The sequence below is a fragment of the Bos taurus genome, chromosome 3 (assembly GCF_002263795.3).
Source record: "Bos taurus isolate L1 Dominette 01449 registration number 42190680 breed Hereford chromosome 3, ARS-UCD2.0, whole genome shotgun sequence".
NCBI classification, from domain to species: domain Eukaryota; kingdom Metazoa; phylum Chordata; class Mammalia; order Artiodactyla; family Bovidae; genus Bos; species Bos taurus.
In genome coordinates, this window is record NC_037330.1 from 110,027,627 (window position 1) to 110,051,288 (window position 23,662).

The 23,662-nt window shown below is 42.4% G+C and overlaps 1 protein-coding gene across 3 annotated transcripts in view; it reads left to right on the plus strand.

Annotated features, from left to right (window-relative positions):
- CLSPN (claspin) overlaps positions 1 to 20,994 on the plus strand; it is a 67,134-nt gene extending 46,140 nt beyond the window's left edge. For 2 of the 3 annotated variants that reach the window (XM_015466035.3, XM_024986941.2), the window contains exons 7-25: positions 375 to 483; positions 670 to 1,250; positions 6,249 to 6,440; positions 8,435 to 8,685; positions 9,609 to 9,784; positions 9,893 to 9,957; positions 10,669 to 10,868; positions 11,194 to 11,348; positions 12,142 to 12,368; positions 12,949 to 13,060; positions 14,309 to 14,384; positions 14,605 to 14,708; positions 16,811 to 16,975; positions 17,083 to 17,204; positions 17,467 to 17,594; positions 17,931 to 18,036; positions 18,783 to 18,865; positions 19,115 to 19,276; positions 19,607 to 20,994. In XM_015466035.3, coding sequence (XP_015321521.2) covers positions 375 to 483; positions 670 to 1,250; positions 6,249 to 6,440; positions 8,435 to 8,685; positions 9,609 to 9,784; positions 9,893 to 9,957; positions 10,669 to 10,868; positions 11,194 to 11,348; positions 12,142 to 12,368; positions 12,949 to 13,060; positions 14,309 to 14,384; positions 14,605 to 14,708; positions 16,811 to 16,975; positions 17,083 to 17,204; positions 17,467 to 17,594; positions 17,931 to 18,036; positions 18,783 to 18,865; positions 19,115 to 19,276; positions 19,607 to 19,717 — 3,125 coding nt within the window. In that variant the 3' untranslated portion in view covers positions 19,718 to 20,994. 3 annotated transcript variants of the gene reach the window in all.
- The last annotated feature ends 2,668 nt before the right edge of the window (positions 20,995 to 23,662 follow it).

The window sequence follows — 23,662 nt, forward strand, 5'->3', positions numbered from 1 at the left end:
AACCAATGGACCTCCAGGGAAGTCCTGGGAGGGAATTTTTTAAAGGGTTGTCTGTGGTCTGGCTGCATCAGGATCTCTTTTACAAACCAAATTTATAAATTCTTAGGCCCCAAAGAAATTCTGACTCAATAGACTTGAAATGGGGTTCAAGAATTTGTATTTTTAAAAAACTTCTTGGATCAGTTGATTTCACAGCTAGTTTTAAAAGCCACTGGTCTTCATGGAATTCTTTTGTACTTAGATCCTGTTTTATGTTAAAGGCAGGATTGTTTTCTATTTCCGGTGATGGCTTTGGTTGTACTGTTTAACTGAATGTAAAGCAACATTTCGGAGTATATAGTATATGCCTTTGCTTATTCTGTTCCATTTTATAGAGTCTGCACTTAATCTTCCATATCACATGCCTGAGAATAAAACCGTTCATGAGTTCTTCAAACGTAAACCCCGGCCCACTTGCCAGGGAAATGCCATGGCGCTCCTAAAGTAAGAACCTTCTTTCCTTGTGATTATAATTTTCATAAACATTCAGTTTTGAGGCAAACACCTGGTGTAAAAATTGAGATTCCTCGCTCTTGTAAAACTGATCTAACCAATTCATTATGTGCAAAGGGTTGGGAATGTTTCTCATTTAGGAGAATGTTTAACTCCAGCTTGTTTTCTCCTCTCTAGGTCCACTAAGTATCAGGCAAGCCATCACAAAGAAACCATAGACACTGAAAATTCAACTGAGGTGAATGGCGACCACCACAGCAAAGACTCTGCGCAGACAACAGGTGCAGGATGTGAAATGGAAATTAACGCGCTTCCTGCAGTTTCAAAGGAACCCCAGATCACTGCTAAATCCGACGAGCCTTGCGGTAAAGATTTGACAGGAAGTGAAGAGCTAGAAGTTCCCGAGAAACAGGAGCAAAGTGATGCTAGACCTCCACCTGGGGACGTCTCAGTGGCACGTCAAGAATGCAGCGTCCTGGGGAACAAGGACAGTGAAGAGCATCAGACTGAAGGGCTTGTGGCACCTGAACCTCATGCCCTCGAGGAAGAAAAAGGCCTGAGAAAAACAGAAGCAGCAGATGAGAAGGCAGAAGAGCCCAGCCAGCAAAATGGATCAACAGCAGCGGTGCCCCCTGAGAAAGCAAGGAGGTTCACTGTGGACAGACTTAGGCAGCTGGGGGTAGATGTTTTCCGTAAACCTCAGCTGGGTGCTGACAGAGATTCCTTTGTGATACTTGAAGAACCTGAAACCAACAGAGGTAATTCTTTGAATTGGGGGGAGCTTCTCTAGAATGATTTGTTCTGGCAGCTTCTAATATTTGCCAGTGTGGAGGACAGGGAACACAGGAGAAACAAATAACCACGTGGTCTTAATACTGATGTACCGGATATGGATAAAAATCATCATGTACATTTGGCAAGGTATCAGAACATTCTGAACCTCGTTTAAAAGGGAAACCTGTTGATAGTTAATGTACAGAGGAGGGTACATTGCTGTTGTTTTGTGGTATGACATTGATAAAAGCATTATTCAATTCAGTTTTTCACAGTTAGAAACATCAGCAAATTGCCTGCAAAACTGAATTTCTTTTCTTTCTTTTTTTTTCACTCATTCAACAAATATTAAACTACCCACTTCATGCAAGATGCTGTAAGGCATACTTGAGAAATCTGACATTTATCCTACACTTAAGCTGCTTAGACTCTAGCAGGGGAGATAAGAAGTAGGCAAATAGCAGTAATACAGGAAAGTGACATCTTCTATCAGGAACATGTGTCACTGATAATTGGAAAAAATTAACATGGGAAAAAAGGTAGTGTAGTCTTGCTGAAAGAAATACTTAGAATAAAGCATAGAAGTTCAGAGAAGGGATGTTTCTTACAATAGGTGGTTAAAGAAAGGCTTGAAGAAGAATCAGATGTAATTGCTTGTTCACTTTCTTCGCCTTTACGCTTCAGGAGGATCTTCTGGCTTGTTCTTCCTCTGCCCCCTGTGCTTCCATAGTCGATGACACGTTAGGCAGCCATGTTTAATGAATGAATTAAGGACTGAATGAATGATTCTTCAAGAGAGAGCCCAAGGGACCTACCTGGAGGTCCAGTGGTTAAGACTTCACGCTTCCACCTTAGCGGGCACGGGTTCTATTCCTAGTCAGGGAACTAAAATCCCACATCCTGCATGGTGCAGCCAGAAATTGAAAAAGAGAACTTAGGTATTCCCCACTTTGGGTAGATTTCCTGATTTGTAGGTAAAATTGGGTTTTCTTCCTCTACTTCAAGGCAGTGTCGTTTGATAATTAAGAGCTTAGGCTTGGTAGCAAGATCAGAATTTGAGTCTGGACGACATCACTCACTGTTTAAACTTGTGTATGCTATTTGACCTCTCCAAGGCAACTTTAAAAAAAAAATGAAATAACACTTCTGGTTCACAGTGCAACACTATAGTGAAGCTATGTTAATAATGCATACAAATGGAAAGCATAAAGAAACACTCAAATGGTAGCTGTTCTTTGTATTATTAGTGAAATTATTTAGATCGAGATGCTGCTTTATTAACTAGCATATGGTTGGCAGGTGCTAGGTCAGCCACAGTATCAGTTAAGTCATTGTTGATTGAATGGGTGAATTTTGTGGAAGTGGAGAGAAGGACATTCTTGGGAGGGACAGAAAGCGCTCTGTGTGGTACATATTGGGAGGATGTGTAAGTCAGTTTGACCAGAGCAGGTGGTGGGGTGGGAGAGCTGTGTAACAGAACTAGCATAGCTCTATTAGCAAAGAAGTGTGGGAATAAGCTGGTGCCCAGAGCAGGGAGAGAAAGTTTTGTTGTGTGGGACTAGACATTACCTAAAAGCCTCAGACTAACAGGTGAGGAAGAAACTTATACTAGACACTGAAATTTTGTTATGGGAATAGAAGTTTTCTTTATCATCTCAGACTCAGAAACAGGAGAGGGAAGCAACCTCCTTTTTGCAGCAGTGGAAACAGTGTCAGACTTTATTTTTGGGGGCTCCAAAATCACTGCAGATGGTGATTGCAGCCATGAAATTAAAAGACACTTACTCCTTGGAAGGAAAGTTATGACCAACCTAGATAGCATGTTGAAAAGCAGAGACATTACTTTGCCAACAAAGGTCCGTCTAGTCAAGGCTATGGTTTTTCCATGTATGGATGTGAGAATTGGACTGTGAAGAAAGCTAAGCGCCGAAGAATTGATGCTTTTGACCTGCAGTGTTGGAGAAGACTCTTGAGAGTCCCTTGGACTGCAAGGAGATCCAGCCAGTCCATCCTAAAGATCAGTCCTGGGTGTTCTTTGGAAGGACTGATGTTGAAGCTGAAACTCCAATACTTTGGCCACCTGATGTGAAGAGTTGACTCATTGGAAAAGACCCTGATGCTGGGAGGGATTGGGGGCAGGAGGAGAAGGGGACAACAGAGGATGAGATGGCTGGATGGCATCACTGACTCAATGGACATGAGTTTGGGTAAACTCCGGGAGTTGGTGAAGGACAGGGAGGCCTGACGTACTGCGATTCATGGGGTCGCAAAGAGTCGGACGCGACTGAGCGACTGAACTGAACTGAATGTATTAGATACTGATTGATTTTTTTTTTTTAGTAGTAGTTATCTTTCTTAATTCTCATAACCCCAAGTATTATTTTGCAAATGAAGAAAATGAGGTTTGGAGAGGTTGGGTAATTTTTCCAACATTGCAATTGGCTTATACAGGGAGCTAACACAATGCCTGGCTCATAATAGGCACTTATTTTTAACTCAGGATATGTTTTCCTTCAGAACTAATATTTGACATGAATGTCGGGTTTCCAGATCACTCTGTTTCATAATATATGTGAAGTTAGGGTCAGCATTCATTTATTTATGCAGTGAACTTTTACTTAGCATGGTGTTGCTTGCTGTATGTACCAGTAAGATGTAGTCCCTGCTCTCAAGGAATTTAAAATCTAATAGGAGTTACAGGCAGGAAATTTGGATATTAAGTGCTATGCATACTTTGAGCCTAGAGAAAGAGTTCCTCACATGGAGTCAGGGAAGTTTCTAGAAGGAGTTGATACCTGAGCTGAGTCCTGAAGCCTGAGTAGGAGATACAAGGCAGAGAGGTGAGGGAGGGCTTTCTTGGTGAAGGGGACAGACCTGCAAAAGACAGAGAGACAAGAGAAAGCAGAGGATGCTCTGGTTAGCTGAAGTGAAGATTGCAAGGTGGTTGATGACCAGAGGCCCGAGGGTGCAGGGCTTTTAGGTGGAGACATGAGCTGGAGCGGAGATGTTTCACTTAAAGAGGAGATGAAAGCTGGGAGAAGACTGAAGGAAGGAGAGGAGCTTGAACAGGGGTTCTGTGATGAGAAGGGTGGTGATTGAGTTGCGTAGTAAAGAACAAGGGAAGTGGGTGCTCCATTGGGTTGGGGGATGAAGAGTTTTGAGGGGCCTGGCTTTCTCCAGAAGAGTGAAAGCTACTCCTGCCTCACTCTTATCTTAGGTCCTGAGTAATCTTCCTCCATTTGTTTTATTCTCTTGGCACCAATGATGACCTTCCTACTTCTGTTCCCTTCCCACTGCCACTGCCTGCTGTTTCCAACTTACTGAACTAATAAGAAATGGGATGCAGACTTATAGCTTCTCTCCCTACTCTTTGGTTTGCAGTGTAAACATGCCATCCCTTTGGAGTTGGATTTTTGCAACTAAATAAATGATGTTGTTGTTGTTTAGTCACTAAGTCATGTCTGACTCTTTGTGACCCTATGGACTGTAGCCCACCAGGCTCCTCTGTCCATAGGATTTCCCAGGCAAGAGTCCTGGAGTGGGTTGCCATTTCATTTATCCAGGGGATCTTCCTGACCCAGGGGTTAAACCCACTTCTGCATCTCCTCCATTACAGGTGGATTCTTTACCACTGCGCCACTTGGGAAGCCCAGTAAATAATGTCAGGGACTCATTGAAAAAGGTTTCTTTCCAGTTCTTCTCTTTTTCTACTAAGACCCTTTAGGGAGGGAAAAACCACATCTGGATGCTAACCACAAAACTACCGAAGTATGAGTTGAGTGAATTTTAGGAAAAAGAACCAAACTTGGAGTGCCCTGGACACATTATCATGGAAGAGAAAGCACAGCGTATGAGAATAGCTCAAACCCAAAGAAACTGTTCTTTTCCTTTCTTTTCTCTTTATAAGTGTCAGCTCTCTTACAACAGATCCCATTATGGTATGATTGGCTTGTTACACAGTGAGTAGGGGATGGTATGAGGTGACAGCTGGCTGAGGGAGAAAGAAAAGAAAGTTCTGAGCAAAAGTGGTGGGGAAGAAGGGAAAGGCCATATTGCAGTTAGACCACTGCAGTCATAGTACCTGTGTGTGTTCCCATTTGTATATAAGTTGGTATGTGGTGAAAGTCGCTTAGTCATGTCTGACTCTCTACAGCCACATGGACTGTAAGCCGCCAGGCTCCTCGGTCCATGGAATTCTCCAGGCAAGAATATTGGAGTGGGTAGCCATTCCCTTCTCCAGGAGATCTTCCCAACCCAGGGATCGAACCCAGGGCTCCCACATTGCAGTTGGATTCTTAACCATCTGAGCCACCAGGGAAGCCCAGGGACCACCTCTCAATGGGATTTTCTTTCTCAGTGTACTGAGTATATCTGTGTAAAAGTTTCATGAAGAAACTTCCAGCCCTGCTGCCAAGTTACATCACTAATTGCATTGATTATTTTCTTTTTTTTGCCACACCACATGGCTTTGGGATCTTAGTTTCCCTGCTTTCCCACTCCAGGGATTGAACCTGGGCCCTCAGCAATGAAAGCTCAGAGTCTTAATTCACTGGATTACCAGGGAATTCCCTCTTTTTCCATTTTTTAAATAGACCTTGCTTGTATTTAGAGAGATTGCTAATAAACAGTGAGATGTTCAAAATACGAAATATTTTAAAAGGAGACTGAAACCGGTGACAAATTAAGCCCTTGCATAATTAAGGAGTATGGTATTTTTCTACCAGCTTAATGCTTTTTAAAAAAGAATTGCACATATTTAGAAACTTCAGTTGTAAATTTCTACCCTAAAATGAGTTTTAAGGAACTCATTTAGTCCTTTAGTTTGGGTTAAGGTATATGAATTGAACACAGGTGTTGGTAGCAAAGGAGTTTTTGGTGTCTCTCTGTGTATTTTTTTTCCTTAAACGTTTGTTGAACCTGGCTTGTACTTCTTAATTGGGATCTAAAAGGCAAACTGACATACTGGTTGGTGCTTGGTTTAGAACTGGAAGCCTTGAAGCAGCGTTTCTGGAAGCATGCTAATCCCACAGCCAGACCCAGGGCTGGTCAGAAGGTGAATGTGAACATCATAGTGAAAGATGTGGGCGCTGACGGGAAGGAAGAGCTCAAGGCAGACGTGGTACCCATGACTTTGGCAGCGGAGAAGCTGGATGGGGCAAGCCACACAAAACCAGGTATTTGAGTTCATGGAGTTGTTTTATTTGTATATTTTTACTGGCCACGAGTAGGGTGGAGTGCCTGACTCTTGTACTCTGGCTGGTCTTCATGGCTGCTGAACACCCTATAGTGAGACGTTATAGAATCTTTTTCCTTGGAGACGCCAGAGATTGGATATGGCCTCGTTGTATGAGGTGGGTAAGATGACTTTATTTCTTAAAATAGTTTTTGTCTTATTGTTTAAAAAAATACCCATTGTAGAAAATAAATGGAATAAATAACAAATTTCTGCAGTAAACAAAATTTCTGGAATAAACAAAAAGATTTTCTGTCAGAGACATCTTCTGTAACCATGTTGTATGGCCCTTTAAACTTTTTGCATGCATGTACATGTCTGTTAGAAAACAAAATAATAATGCGATCATACATCATGCATTCTGCTTTGTAGTCTGTGTTAGGGACAGATCTGTTGTTCTCACTCCCACTTTGAAAATATGAGCAATTTATCACATAGAAAAAAATTAAACACTTAGGAAAAGGTATAAAATGAAAAATTAGGGAGGGGACATATGTATACCTATGGCTGATTCATGCTGATGTTTGACAGAAAACAACAAAATTTTGTAAAGCAATTGTCCTTCAATTAAAAGATAAATTAAAAAAAAAAATTAGTCTTCCCAGAGGCAGCTTAACAATTTCATGTGTGTCCTAGGAAAATTCATATGCATTTACTATTGTGTAAGTGTATGAGAGAGAGACACTGAACACTTCCTCTCTGCCAGACACTGCTCTAGGTGCTTTACAGTAAATAACATCAGTGTCCTTATTTTATATCTGGGGAAACTGATATACAAAGCATTTAAACAGCTTGCTCAAATTTATATAACTAGTAACTAAGAGATGGAGAAGGTGATGGCACCCCACTCCAGTACTCTTGCCTGGAAAATCCTATGGACAGAGGAGCCTGGTAGGCTGCAGTCCATGGGGTTGCAAAGAGTCGGACTGGACTGAGCGACTTCACTTTCACTTTTCCGTTTCATGCATTGGAGAGGGAAATGCAACCCACTCCAGTGTTCTTGCCTGGAGAATCCCAGGGACAGGGGAGCCTGGTGGGCTGCTGTCTATGGGGTCTCACAGAATCGGACATGACTGAAGTGACTTAGCAGCAATAAGTAAGAGAATTAGTAGCCTAATCCAGACCATCTAACTCAGGAGTTCAGATATACATACTGCTTTTGAGGTTTTTTTATTTTAACATCATATGATATTCCAGTGTATAGGTATAACATGATTTGTTTAACGATACTTCTGTTAAGGGACATCATGTTTGTTTCCGTTTTAGTATTTCATACAATATTGCATCCTAGTATCACATATATGTTAGTAAATCTTGATGCAAAATTCCTTACAGTGGAATCACTGAGTCCTAGTCACATTTTCCATCAAAATAAGTTGCACCAATTTTCACTCTGAATGACAGTGTGTAAGAGTTCCTATTTCTTCCTGTTAATAATGGATATAACAAATGTTTGCCTAGTGTATAAAAAGTGGTATCATTATTTTGATTTGTATTGCTAGTAAGAAGTGAGGTTAAGCATTATTTTTAACACGAGTTCATATCTTTTGCTCATATTTACTCTTGAGTTGTTTCTCTTTTTCTTCAATGTGGGTACACTTATCAATATTTTCCTTCATGGCTTCTGAGCCAGAGATTTTTGAAGGTCCACTTGCCCCCGTTCCTTTCTTTTTTTTTTTTTTTGCTTTTTTATGTAATAATTTTATAATCTCTGTAATATCCCAGGGTATAGAACATAATTATGGGAGTTATCGCCTACACTCAATTCCTAATATTCCCCCTTTGTTAAGATAACAGAAGCCTAAAATACGAAGGTCTCTGATTTTCTTTTTGTGATGTGCCTAGAACACTTCTGGAGTTGCCTGAAATGGACACTTGTGTTGTTGTGTGTAGTTGGTCATTGCATCTAAAGCATCTCTTCATACTTTTGTTCAGGGGAAAAGCTTCAGGTGCTGAAAGCTAAACTTCAAGAAGCAATGAAACTCCGAAGGTTGGAGGAGCGTCAAAAACGCCAAGCATTACTCAAGTTAGATAATGAGGATGGATTTGAGGAGGAAGAGGAGGAGGAGGAGGAGGAGGAAGAAATGACAGATGACTCCGAGGAAGATGGAGAAGAGGAGGGAGAGGAAGCCTTGGAGGAAGAAGAGGAGAAAGAAGAGGGAGCGGAGGAAGAAGGCAATGAGGAGGTTGCTGGCAATTACGTGGTTTTGTTACTAGGTCACGATGAATAAGGGAAAGAGAAAATCAGATCTGAGTAAGAGGCTGATGAGCATGTTTGACTGTAGAAGAGATTTCAGGGTCAGAGATGAAGGTAGCTCATGTGTACTGAATCTTAGTGCATTCAGTTCTTTCAGCCCCATGGAACACCTGTAGTTCACAGTCATGCCCTGGCTTCTGCCCGTTGGTTTGGATATTGTACTATAATGCTGATATCGAAATGGCTTTCTATTAAAGAGTTTTATCTTTGTTGTTCATTTAGATTTCTCTATTTAGGAAAAGAAAGCACTTTTAACCTTGGCCAGGTTGAGGTCTGGAATAAATTCTCAGGCCAAGACCTTCCCAAATTAATTGTTGAAGAAGGTATTTGTAGATGGGCCTCTTGCCCTTGTTCTAAGGTATTGTTTTCCACCTAGAGAAGACAGGTGATGGTAGGATTTTTGGTATTAGGAAGAAGAAAAGTGTCCTTATTTGAACAGTGGAGTCATTTGAAAGAGCTGGTTAATGTTTACCCGTTGGTAAAGGAAGAGGAAAGCCATGGCTGAACCGAGCAGGGTGTCACAGTCTGGTTGAAAGCCAGGAGTTGTCCTGCAATCTCAGGCTAATCATGCAGTTTCTCATTGACTCAGTTAAATGATAATCCAGTTCATTCAGAATCTTGTAGCAGTTTTGAAAGGGTAAAAGGTAAAGTAACAAAGTATAAAAGAGTTCTAGAAGTGTCTACAACTAATAAATTGTGTCAATGATGATGGCTGGCCTCAGCTCCCTTCAGGTTTACCTTTTCAGACTTAAGACGTGACTTGTAACTAAGCAGCCATATTTCAGCTAGTATGTTTGCTTTAAAATTTTTTGACCTGTACTATTTTGTTTTTGGGTGGCGTGATTGATAAAGACTGCAGAATTCCTTCTCGGTGGTGAAGAAATAGAAACCAAAGATGAGAAAGAAATAGATAAAGAAAATGATGATGGCAGTGGTGAAATTGGCAAGTCAGTTGGCCTGTCTGTCCCCAAGCCTCTCTCATCTGATTCTACCTTCCTTCTATTCAAGGACAGCTCTTCCAAGATGGGGTAAGTAATTCTCTCTAAGGAAAGATAAGATTCCCTGGTAATACCAGGGAATTTGCCCCTCTTGGAAGAAGTAGAAACAGATATTCAATTTACCTACTTATTTTGTAGTTACTCTCCTAGTGAAGAAAAATCAGAAATAGATGAAAACTCAGGCAAAAGACCTAGCAAATTAGGTAAGTAGTGACTCTTATATAGAACTTGAAACATGATTTTTCTCTGATCCTCCAGCTTTAACATTTAAGGACTACAATTCCATAAGGTTCCATTTTTCTGAACCTTGGTGAACTTTTCCCGGTCTTACCTGTGACCGTGATAGGAATTTATGAACTATGTTGTTTTTCTTGGGAATTCCCTTGTGGTCCAGTGGTTCGGACTCCATGCTTTCACTGTTGACGGCCCAGGTTCAATTCCTGGTTGGGGAACTAAGATCTCACACGTTGCATGTTGTAGCCAACAAACAAACAAAAAATCCCAAATATTTCTCTTGGTCCAGTTTTTGAAATCTTACATGCAGTTTCTTTCCAGTTGACCCTAAGCATTTAATAGGTCGTTAGTGAATATGTGTTGATCGAGTGAAACATGAAACAGTTCTATCATGTAGATCAAAGGAAGATGTATAAGTGATTAGATAATGGAAAGGGTAATCATAGGCATTAGGGAAGGTGAGAGAAAGACAGGAACTTTGAGGTGTCACTTAGCTCAGAGTGATAAACCCTGATTGTATGATGCTATCTTAGTACCATAATTGACCTTTAATGTAATGTTTTAGAACATGTAACTTGAGAGGTCTACCAGTGGATCTTACCAGTTTCATTCTCAACTCTTTCCTAAACAAATCTGATTTATTTCTGGGAATCATGCACTTAAAAGTTGTCTTTCTTTAGATGAAGATGATTCATGCTCATTACTGACCAAGGAGAGCAGCCACAATAGCAGCTTTGAGCTGATAGGCTCCACACTTCCGTCCTATCAGCCCTGTAACAGACAAACAGGCCGTGGGACCAGTCTTTTCCCTACAGCAGGAGGATTCAGATCTCCTTCCCCAGGGCTGTTTCGAGCCAGTTTGGTCAGTTCAGCCTCTAAGGTGAGATGCTAATGGTTTTCTAATCTCCTCCCCCTTTTGCTTCCCGCATTGCTAAATAAAGTGTGTCCAAGCCAAAAACTCCCACCACATTATGTATGTTCAGTTTTAAAAATCCACCCCCTTTGTGTATTAAAAACAAGCCTCATCCAGGGTTCTTTCTTTCTTGAGGATGTTTTTTTTAAGCTTCCCTTGGCTATGCATTGTCCTCCCCAACTGCAATTGCCTGAGAGTAGATTAAATTTTACAAATAGCAGCTTCTGTTGTCATGACAGTGAATGACATTTGTAAAATGTTTTGTTTTTGTTTGGTTTTGTTTTGGTGCCAGAGTTCAGGAAAGCTGTCTGAGCCTTCACTTCCCATAGAGGATTCCCAAGATCTGTATAACGCCTCCCCAGAACCTAAGACACTTTTCCTAGGAGCAGGAGACTTCCAGTTCTGCTTAGAAGATGACACTCAGAGCCAACTGTTGGATGCAGATGGGTAGGTAGTTTTATGTTTCTGTGGGTGGGACGGTGCTGGGTACTGCTTAATTTTGTTTAAAAATAAAGCGAGCTTCTGTCACTCCATCTGTGCTTTCTCTTCTGAGAAAGAGAGGTGTGCAGACCATTAGTATATTCTACAAGTTTGAACAAAGTCTATCTAGAAAATAAAAAGTAAATAGCCTTGCTAGTGTTCTGATCCTTCAATTTCTACCTTATTAGACCTGCATAACTCTAATAAGGTCATCAAATTTCCCTGTATCCATATCCCTGCGGGCTCAAATGGTAAAGAATCTTCCTGCAGTGTGGGAGACCTGGGTTTGATCCCTGGGTCGGGAATATCCCCTGGAGAAGGAGATGGCAACCTGCTCCAGTATTCTTGCCTGGAGAATTCCATGGACAGAGGAGCCTGGAGGGCCCCAGTCCGTGGCATTGCGGAGAGTCGGACACGACTGAGTGACTAACACTTTCACTTTCGTCCCACTACGTTAGGATTTTTAGGTGGCATTGAGAATTGACACCTCTGTGGCACATTACATGGCTATAACACCAGGCCCTACTCTAGCACCATCTGAAGCCCCAAATTAGCCTTTACCCTTTGTCTTTTGAATAGCCTTTATTCTTTCATAAACATCCCCCTCCCTCTCAAGGTTATCACAGGCTAAAGTCTGACACTCTTGTCTTCTGGTTCAGAATTCAGCTTCTAATTTTGCTTTTGGAAACGAGTTCAGGCTTTTCCCCCACTACTTTTTTTTTTCCTGGAGCATTTCTTACACTCTTCATTGGGCTTGTAGGTTCTTAAATGTTAGAAACCACAGGAATCAATACCAAGATTTGAAGCCTCGGTTGCCGTTGGCCAGTATGGATGAGAACGCCATGGATGCCAACATGGATGAACTGTTGGATTTGTGTACTGGGAAGTTTGCATCTCAGGCTGAAAAGCCTCTGCCTGGGAAGAGTGACAAGAAAGAGAACATGGAGGAACTTCTGGATCTTTGTTCAGGAAAATTTACTTCTCAGGGTAATTATCCAACGAAGCAGCAAGGCTCACCCACCCAAATATCTTAAGTCAGTGTCCATGTGAAGAAGTCCTTTAGTCTCAGGTGAAATGTTCACGGAAAACAGAGCCATGGTGGATTCTTGAACCTAGGTTGAATTCACTGCTTAGCTCCTAACATTTAGAGCTCTTACTTTTTTAGGATGGTGAAGTATCACCTTAAGACTGCTTTAACTTTGGCCGTATGACTTGTTATTTGAGGCTGGAATATGTGCAAAGCTTAGAGCGGTGTCTACTGCAGAGTAGATTTCATATAAATGCTAAGTTATTACTTCCACCTGCGTACCCTTTTCTCCTTCTCACACCCCTGCTAGAATGTAAGCTCTTCGGGAGCTGGGATCTTTGTTTTATTCACTGCTGTCTCCCTGGTGCCTGGCACATAATAAGCACTAAATAAGGATTTGTTGAATGAATGGATGGTGAGCTCTTTTTGGCAAGCTTACCTTAGAACTGTGTTGAGCTGGCATGTCTTCAGATGGCTGGGGAAAGAGGATAAAGCTGTCAGTTCTTGGTGACAAACCTTTTTTTTGTTGTTGTAATGTAGATGCCTCTACTCTGGATCCATCAGAGTTAAATAAGCAGGAGAAGGAGAGTAGCCTGGGTGATCCAATGGAAGAAGCACTCGCTCTTTGTTCAGGCTCTTTCCCAACAGACCGGTGAGTCTCAGTGATCTGAGGGAATTTGGCAAGTTCCATGTTCTGATAAAGTACAGGGGTAGCTTCTCTGAGCTTAGCAGTAAATGGTCATCTTAGGGGCTTCATATCCTGAGAGTCTTGCAGTGGGTTTGAGTCTCATATTTGCATAGAGAAATTATTTATTATAATGCTTTCATTTAGTTGATTGGGAACAGGGTAAAAAAGGCAAGAAAAAGCACATGGAAGTTCTCAACATCACCAGTGATTAAGGAAATACAAATCAAAACCCCATTTTTTAAACACTTCCTCACTTGCAGCAGTTACTCCACTTTTGGGTATATACACAGAAGAACTGAGAACACGGTTTCTTAGTAGATATTTGTACACCCATGTTCCTAGCAGCATTATTCATAATAGTCAAAAGGTGGAAGCATCCCAAGTGGATGCACACATGCTGCTCCTGCTGCTAAGTCGCTTCAGTCGTGTCCGACTCTGCGACGACCCCTTAGACGGCAGCCTACCAGGCTCCCCATCCCTGGGATTCTCCAGGCAAGAACCCTGGAGCGGGTTGCCATTTCCTTCTCCAATGCATGAAAGTGAAAAGTGAAAGTGAAGTCGCTCAGTCGTGTCTGACTCTTAGCGACCCCATGGACTGCAGCCCACCAGGCTCCTCTGTCCATGGGATTTTCCAGGCAAGAGTACTGGAGTGGGTGCAATTGCCTTCTCCAGGATGCATACATAGTGGAATATTATTCAGCCTTTAAAAGGGAAGGGGATTCTGATACATGCTAAGACATGGATGAACTATGAGGAGATTATGCTAAGTAAAATGAGCCATTCACAAATATGCAAATACTGTATGATTCCATTTATATGAGGTACTTAGTGTAGTCAAATTCATACAGACAGGAAGTAGGAAGGTGTTTGCCAGGGGCTGTGCTGCCGTAAGAATGAGGAGTTGGTATTGAAAGGGTATAGAGTTTTAGTTTTTTAAGATGAAAAGTGTTCTAGAGGTTGGTTGGATAACACTGTGAATGTACTTAACACTAATGAACTGTACACTTAAAATGGTTAAGACAGTAAACTTTATGTTGTATGTATTTTATCACAGTTAAAAAAATTTTTTTTTTTTTTGAAAGGCAAGATATCTTGTTTCCTGTTTCTTGAAGAGATTGTTGGGGCTATAAGATATTTTCAGTCCCCAGGTTGGCTGACTGCTTATAGTTGGCTTTCAACAACTTTGTATGGGTTTGTTGATTTGTATCTTAGGGAAGAAGAAGGTGAAGAGGAGGAATTTGGAGACTTTCGGCTTGTCCCAAATGATAATGAATTTGATAGTGATGAGGTGAGTTTGAAGGGAAGAAAGTAATCATAATGAACTCCATGTATAGCTGCTGGGGATTTTTGTTTGTTTTGTAGTTTGAATTCTTGAGACGTCTGTTTGGCATGTTATCAAAAGCAGTTTCCTAGACTGAAATGTTTGGGCAGAAGTTTCTGAGTCTGTCTTAGCTGAGGGCGCATTTTATGCTGTGTAGCTTTGTGTGTGGTACTGTATGATTTTGCAGGATGAGCACAGTGAGTCTGACAAGGAGGATCTGACACCGGAAGACCGTGAAGATGATGATGAGGAAGACCTCCTGCAGCAGTCGGAGAAGTCAAAACGGCAAATGTAGGTGTTACAGCCCTTCCTTCCATTGCAAGAAAGTTCTCCTGACAGTTGAGCTGTAGCTTGCCACCACCATTTTACCTACATTTACTGGTTCTATTTTTGCTTTTTGTGGTTAACACAGATTGAATAACATCCATTTACATGATATCTTTTGAGTATTCAAAGATAGTCACAACTTCTTCAAGTGATTTCTGTACTAAACATCCCTATTTCTTCAGCTGTTTCTCACATGACGTTGCTTCCAGACTCTTTACATATGTGGATTCTCTTTATCTTCAAGTGTGGTCTGACTACTGCCCTGTGTGGTGGTGCAACCACGTCCCTTGCTCTGGTTGCCTACTACTTGTAAAGTAACCAATAAGCATAAGAACTGAGTCACTGGAGAGCCTGAGGATCTAGTAGATGATTACAATTCCGCATGTTTTTTTTTCCTTTGAATTACCATCATTGTAGGGCTTCCTCATCCTAGTTTCAGGCAAATGACCCACCGTTAATTTTTTAAATATTTTGTTGTTTTGATGATGAAAGTAAGCCATTTATTTTAGAAGATTTAGAAGAATACGGAAAGATAAGGCGTCCACCATTCAGAATATTTGTGAAAGTGGTGGTAGTGTTACTATTGCCTTTGTTAGGCATATATTTTCATGTGGTTGAGATCTGTAAAGTGTTTTATATATGCAGTTTTGCATCTTGCTTTTTTCACCACTTACTATATCTGTAAATATTTTTCCATGATATTGAAAATTGTATAAAAACCGTTTTAATAGATATTTCACATTTTATTGTATGTGGATGACTTTTAGATTTCAAATATAGGACATCATATTGATCCTTATTAGATTTATTTGTTGTGTTTAGCCCATCATTCCATTCTGTTGAGATCAGTTTTGGATTCTAATTTGTCACCTGTCAAATTAACCATCTCATACAGCTTTGGGTCATCTATAGATTTTTTTCTAAGGCAGTGGTTCTTAAACCTTATTTAACTATAGTGTCCTTTGTTCAAATGAAGTCTTATAAAGAATGGCAGCTAAAAGTTGAGCTGCTCAAAGAGGGTTAGATGGGAAGATTGAGGAGCTTGGTGGCTTTTGGCCCCTGAAGGAATTCCTCAGGAACCCTAGGATTTAGAGGAACTCAGCTTTAAAATAATGATGCAAGTCTTTGATAAAAATCACCTTTCAGAAAGCCATCAAGCTTCTGCCATTCTCGACCATAGATAACAGCAATATGAACTCAAGGTGACAGTCAATTTGTTTTCAGTATAACCTGAAGTCAAAAAAACGAACTTGTGGTGGTTTTGATTACCACTAACTGAGCCTCAATAGTCACTGGAAGGACTGATGCTAAAGCTGAAGCTCCAATACTTTGGCCACCTGATGGAAGCAGCTGACTCATTGGAAAAGACCCTGGTGCTGGGAAAGATTGAGGGCGAGAAGAGGAGGGGGGCGACAGAGGATGAGATGGCATCACTGACTCAGTGGGCATGGTCTGAGCAATTCCCCGGAGACAGTAAAGAACAGGGAAGCCTGGTGCACTGCAGTCCATGGGGTCACGAAGAGCTGGACACGACTGAGTGACTGAACAGCAACAAGTGAGCCTCAGTCATACCTGTAATTTGTGGGTCAAGATTTGGCAGGCTGAGGAAGACCCCAGGCTATTACCTTTCCATACCATACTGTCTCTAGTCTATCTCCTGAAGCTGGTGAGCCTAAATGCAAAACAAAATAGTGTGAACCTTCTGACAGGTATGTCTCAAATATATAGAGGAGATTGAGAGCTCTCGCTTTGGAGTCACCAGCCTAGGTTGAATCCAGATTCTGCTGCCTCTCAGCTGTGTGGCCATCAGGAAGTTGTTTACTCTCTGAGTTTCAGTTCCTTCAACTGTAAATCAAAGGGAACAATAATAATACCCCTCCCTGAGATTATGCAATAATGCTCCAAAGCACAGTTATTGGCACAAAGTAACAGGCTTTTAAGTATATACAAACGTATTATTATTATTAATTTTTGCTTGTTATTAGAGGTGGCTGTGTGTTCTGCTTTTGTCATTACTGTGTGTATATTCATTGTTGTATTTTCCAATTTTCAATATTGTTTTCCAGGAGATTAAAGAAATACCTGGAGGACGAGGCAGAGGTGTCAGGGAGTGACATGGGAAGCGAAGATGAGTATGATGGGGAAGAGCTTGATGAATATGAAGAGGATGTGATTGATGAAGTACTTCCTTCTGATGAGGAACTGCAGAGTCAAGTCAAGAAAATACACATGTCAGTATCCCAACAAGCCCTTCTGAGCAGTGGGGTGCATCTTAAGGCAGGCCCTATAACCAGCCAGAGTGGCCCTGGTTTTGAACACCATATTTCTCCTGTCGTAGGAAAACAATGTTAGATGATGATAAGCGCGAGCTACGTTTGTACCAAGAAAGGTACCTTGCTGATGGGGACCTGCACAGCGATGGTCCTGGACGAATGAGGAGATTCCGCTGGAAAAACATAGGTATCGTGATCATTGCCTATAGTGATCATTGCCTTCAGAAGCGAATGGCGCACGGTCCGTGTTTGTCCAGTCTAAGCCGGCAGGAGGAGTTCAAAACTACAGCAGCGGTTGTGGTGGACCTGGCCTTGACCTTTATTTTCCATTCGTGGTGGGAAGAGCTTGTGTCAGTGTATTATAAACGGACAGGGTTCACTAGTGTCTGTCAAGACACCCTCTCTTGTGGGGATTGCAGAATGCTAATAGCCTTAACTCTTCGCTTTAGATGATGCTTCCCAGATGGACTTGTTCCACAGAGACTCTGATGATGATCAGATTGAAGAACAGCTTGACGAGACGGAAGCCAGATGGAGAAAGGAGCGAATTGAACGAGAGCAGTGGCTTCGGGACCATGTAGGAAGCCTGCAAGAGATTCGCCTATTCCAACCCTAGATATGAGGGTCATCTCAGTCACCCAGCTTGTCATGAGAGTTGTCAAAACCTTGGGCAGTGTATTGCTGTCTCTTTTAATCCTTGAATTTTCTTTTATGCTTTGAAAAGACTACCATGGGCAGTTGTATTCATGTTTTTGTCCAAAATACTTTTTTTTTTTTGGTCTGAAGCAACAGAGGGTAGCAAAAAGGAAAACAAATGTTATCCCAAGTACTCTAGCTTCCAGACTATGCTAATTCTTTGGGTCTTTGGGGGAACCGTGGGCTTCTGTTAATGCTGTCTGATTTTTATTTTCAGGCACAGCAGGGGAAAATTGCAGCTGAAGATGAAGAAGAGATTGGGGAAGACAGTCAGTTTATGATGCTGGCCAAGAAGGTTACAGCCAAAGCTCTGCAGAAGAATGGTGAGCTCTTAGTCCTTCACAGGGGCTGTCCCCCTGGATTGTAGGTGCTGGAGCCTTGGAGGTGACTCTAGCCCTCAGAGGCTTTGCAGCTTAGTCATGGACCTGTGTCTAATATTATCTTAAAGGGGCCCCTCGGATGGGGAGAGACAATATTCTTTCAATCGAATTCTATTGGACAGTAGATATTGTAGTGGAGAGTGTATATGGCTGGTTTTGCTTTATGTTCTAAGGCAGCTCGTGCATGTGTGCGGGCTGAGTTGCTTCACTCGTGTCTAGCTGTTTGTGACCCCACTGACTGTAGCCTGCCAGGCTCCTCTGTCCATGGTACTCTCCAGGCATGGGAGTGGGTTCCCATGCCCTCCTCCAGAGGATTTTGCCAACGCACGGATCAAACCCGCATCTCGGGTTCTTTACCACTAGCGCCACCTGGGAAGCCCTGTAAGGCAGCTCAGAGGAGTGAATTCTGGCTTCTTTGTTTAGTCGCCCAGGATTATATACCTAAGTGTTAGAGCTGGAATTTGTCTTATCACTGTTGTTTTTTCTTATTATTACTGTTAATCAGACAGTAAGTTTAGCTGAATTGTCTGTCTTAACCACTTACTATACTTTCAAATCATGATTATAAAATAATCAGTTCCTCTGGCCTCAGTTTATTAGTTTAGTTAAGGGCCTGATAGTTTGTTTAGATGTAAAAGTAATTCTACCCAGTTTTGCCCAGAGCAGGCCTCTCTGTCTTTTCTTTTCAGTCAGTCACACTGTGGTTATTCAAGAATCAAAGTCTTTATTCAGAAATCCTTTTGAAGCCATCAAACCGGGAAGTGACAACCAGGTTGGTTGGGGACCTTGTTCGTGTGAAGTCATGATTTGCAATGTTAGAAGGCCTCAGTCAGGTTAAGGGAGTGCTCTGTCATTAGGGAGGGGGGTGGCTGTGGGAATGGAAGTAGGTGTCAAAGGAGCCTGCTATTTCTTTTCCATTTGAGCAGGGTGGAAATGTGTCGCCTCCACACCTGGCGGGTGCAGGGAGGAGCTGGCTTCTCCTTTCTTGGAATTTGATACCAGATGACTCTTCTTTCCTCAGCTGAAGACAGGCTCCCTGCTCAACCAGCCCAAAGCTGTGCTTCAGAAACTGGCTGCCCTCTCTGACCTCAACCCCAGTGCTCCCCGAAATTCTAGAAACTTCGTCTTCCATACACTTTCTCCTGTCAAGGCTGAGGCAGCAAAGGAATCATCTAAGCCTCGGGTAGGGAATTTGAGAACTGATTTGGCGACTCTCCAAAGCAGAATGAATGAATGAGTGAATTGAATTGAATTGAAAATATATATGTATTTCTGGCTTAAAGATTTATGCCATAGTGTTAATCTTGCATTCCCAATAAGGTACAAGGGGATTGCTAACCCCAGTAAGTATAATCAGCTGTGAGACTTGCCTGGAAATTTTCAATTTCTTTTTTTCCTAATTATCCATGATTTAACTATGAGCTGCTTAAGAGCCGATTGAAGCTAAGTATGAGTGAACCACAGCCTGTACAAAGGTCTTGAGTTGATTCTTGTCTCTTTCTCTGCTCTGTAGGTACGGAGAAGGGGTCCGTCTTTAATGACATCCACTTCACCTAAGCGCCTCAAAATAGATGATAGTACTTCAGAATCGAAGCAAAGCATCTTCCGTTACTTGGAAAGCTAGCGCTATGAGGGCGCCAGCACCTCTGTGGGGGCTCCATTGATAAGTATCTGGCACTGAAGGCTGGAATTGATGCTCACGTGGATGATCCCCACCTCCTTCACAGTCAATGCATTAAGACTGAGGACAGATATTCCGGTTCTTTCCACCATGTGGCTCTGGACATCTCTTTCCTAGTATTACTTCCTGGGTTGGCCACTAATAATTCTGGAGTGTTTACAACAGCAACTTATGGGATACCCGAGTGTCCTCCATTAAATATTTGACATTTTACCCTAGCAACTAACTGGATTGATTCCTTTTGGTGAAAGGGGTAGTTGGAGGAAGAAAAAGTGTGACAGGACAGAAAATTGCAGAAAGCAGTGAATACTGAAACTGCGATGATGTCTTCACACCCCTACGACATGCAGGATGGTTACCAGGACTCAGTGAGAGGGGCTTCTTAGAGGACCTAGGAATCAACAGATGGGCTATTTTAGAAGTCATGCCCCTTCCGTTTTCCTTTCTGGCCCTTCCCAAGGCAGTCTCAAATTTCCGGTTCACTTTTGCTTCCTTTATAATAAGCACTCAAACTGGTACCCAAGTCAGAAAGAGCAAATTTTCTGGAGTATAAGGATGAAGATAGAAGGTTACAGCCAGTGGCCATCCACATTAGATAGTCTGTGGACCAGAGACCTCTCTTCTAGGACTTCAGTTTTTGATTTGAAACACTGTTGCTCAAGAACCTTCCTTTTCATTCTGACCGAAGAATTATATATAATCATTATTTATTGCATTCAGCTGGGTTGAGTACGTTGCCCTGACCAGTCAGAGGACAATGAAGTAATAACTTCATTACTTATTTTGAGAGAAGACCATCAAGGAGTTTCATCAAAATGTTGTCAAGAGGATTGCCACCAGTCCCAGTTTTCTCCGAACCACCATGAGGCTCTCAGAATTTTAAACATATTTTTCCCCCCTCGGAACCAAACGTCACTGCTTCCTTGGAAAAACGTCCCATGTAAACACTGTGGTTTCACTGTCATGAGCTGCACTTGGGAAGCTGGGTGAGCTGTGCCAGTTTTTTTTAACTGGTTGAGGAATCCCAATTTAACTGATGGAATTAGGATATAGGTTTTCTGCAGTTGTTTCTAATGTACAAGATGCTGACTTTGATGGAATTTGCATTTGTATATTTGTAATCTTATAACAGAGAAAATGTATATAAAGATGTTTTAATATGTATGTAGTTTTTCAATAAATCCAGTGCCTGGAGGGCACGATTTGGTGTCCAGACTAAATGCTCATTCTTAGGTCAAAACCTGTCTAATGTTGAGCATTTTGCTTTTAGAGTGCCTCTCTCCCAGGGGAGGCCTCTCTGGGCCTGGTGTGAGAGGCATTGCTGTTGTCCCCTCAGTGTCTTCTCAACTCTGGTGAATTGATCACGTTAACTTACCAAGTGGTCTGGGTGTGCAGGGAGAAGAGTTTACATATATATTACTGTCCTTTGATTGACAGCTGTGGGTCCAAGGTGATCATCATTGCCCCTCCCTTTGAGTGCTCTAAACAGTGCCCAAGGCTTGGCAGCCCTTGCTGGGCAACACAGAACTAGGGGCAAGGGCTGGATATTTCTCCCCTCTTCCTTTCCCATATCCTTTTTTGAGGGGGAGAGATGGAAAAGAGGATTTTGGAGTTGACTGCTAAAGATAAGAAAATCAGTGCCTGAGAAATCTAGGGAGCAAAGGGTTTCTACTCTAAGCTCCAAAAAGAAAGCACTCTTTGGAGACAGAAAAGCTGAAGCTTAAGTTCTGCGTTACTTTTCTCTGTGCCAGTACAGCTGTCAGAAGGCAAGCTAAGCTTTGACCCTGGTATGACTGAAGTAGAGAGTGGTGACCTGACCGCATGCCTGTGCCCAGAGCACTGAGCCATCACCTTCAGCTCCCTTCTAATGAAACAGCATACCCCAGGGCCTGTGCTGTGCTCCTGCTAGGACTCAGCTTCACTAGCTTGGAGATTACATACTTGGAGAGGTGAGAGCTTGTGAGTCTGGGAGATTGGGGTGATCAATGTCTTACTTTGTGTTCCACACACTGGGGTAGGAACACATGGTACTTACTTGATTTAAACAGGTTTCTGATATTAATTCAGCCCACAGCCGCACAAACCATACTTGAGTCTCTTCCATAAAGCATCAGGTTATACTCACCCGAGTGCTGTGGAGACAGGGTGCTCAGAATTTCTTGTGCAAATTCTCAACTGCCTCTCTATAAACTTCACCCTGCTTTGAGAATCTCTAATGGCTCAGAGAGGGTGTCTCGGGGTTTTATCTCCCAGAGGTCTATCTAATAACTTCTGGGGCTTCCTCTCCTGAGGTTTGTACACTGAAGAACAGGGGAAAGTATTTGGCAGGGGAATATTGGGAAGGGAGGAATTTTGTGATCTTGGTGGCTCAGCTGGTAAATCCACCTACAGTGCAGCAGACCTGGGTTCAATCCCTGAGTTGGGAAGATCCCCAGGAGAAAGGAATGGTTACCCACTCCAGTATTCTGGCCTGGAGAATTCCATGGAGTGTATAGTCCATGGTGTCGCAGAGTTGGACACGACTGAGCGACCTTCACTTTATTGTGATACTCTGATTATAGCATTCCTGAGACGGGCTATGTCTTCTACCTTTGTGTCTGCTCACTGCCTGGCATGGGGCCTGGAATGCAGTATTGCCCGGTAAATGTGGAATGAAAAAGACTACCCCTTTCAGAGCCACCATTTATGTCTGTCAAATGAAAGTAGTCATTCACGCCCGTCTCGGAGTTGCTGTGAGGCTTGATGGAAGATGTATGTGGATGCATTGCGTCTGGTGCTACTCTTCAAGCATACAGATTTGTCAGTATCACAACTGCACCATGTTTTGTGGGCCACTCATAGGCCTGTGGTCTCATAAGTATCTCAAACTTAACATCTTTAAAAATGTGATCTTTCTTCTCTAAAAACCTGCTCTTCCTCGTGTGTTTTCCATTTCAGTAAATGAGACCTCCACATACCCAGTCACTCAGGCTGAAGGTCATTCTCGACCCCTCCTTCCTTCCTCCCATAATCAAACCATCTCTAAGTCCTGTTATTTCTAGTTTGACACTACATCTTGAATGACCTCTATAGCCAATGCCCTGATCCAAGATTGCATCATTTCTTACCAGCTGTTGGCAGCAGCCTCCTGATCTCCCCACTCATATTTTTGCCTCTTTTCCGTCCAATCTGCACAGCAGCCAAAGGGCGACATGTATATAATTAAATTAGAGGATGCCAATCCCTCACTCAAAACCTTTGTGTGTCTTCCAATGCATTCAGAATTAAGTTCAAGCTCCCCATGGCCTACAAGACCCTCTATGACATAACCGTGCCTCCCACCCTCCAGTCACATTACACTCAGCTTCAGGGGCTTCCTAAGTATCCTTCCCTTTTCCTGGAATGATCTTTTCTCCACTGTCTTTTTTTTTTTTTAACTTTTTATCTTGCTCTGGGGTATAGCTGATATTGAGGTAGTTTCAGGTGAACAGCAAATGGACTTGGGTGGCCCGAGTAGTAAAGAACCCGCCTGCCAATGCAGGAGACGTGAGACACCAGCTCGATCCCTGGGTTGGGAAGGAGGGCATGGCAACCCACTCCAGAATTCTTGCCTGAAGAATCCCCATGGACAAAAGAACCTGGCAGCTACGGTCCATGGGGTCGCAAAGAGCTGGACATCACTGAAGCGACTGAGCATGCACGCATGCAAAGGGACTCAGCCAAACATATACATGTATCCATTCTCCCCCAAACCCCCTTCCCATCTAGGCTGCCACATAACATTGAGCAGAACTCCATGTGCTGTACAATAAGTCCTTATTTCCACCCTCCTTTGTCTACTTTTAGCTTAAATCTAACTCCTTCAGAGATGCTTCCACTACCACCTCTTTCTTAATTAGGTTACCTGTT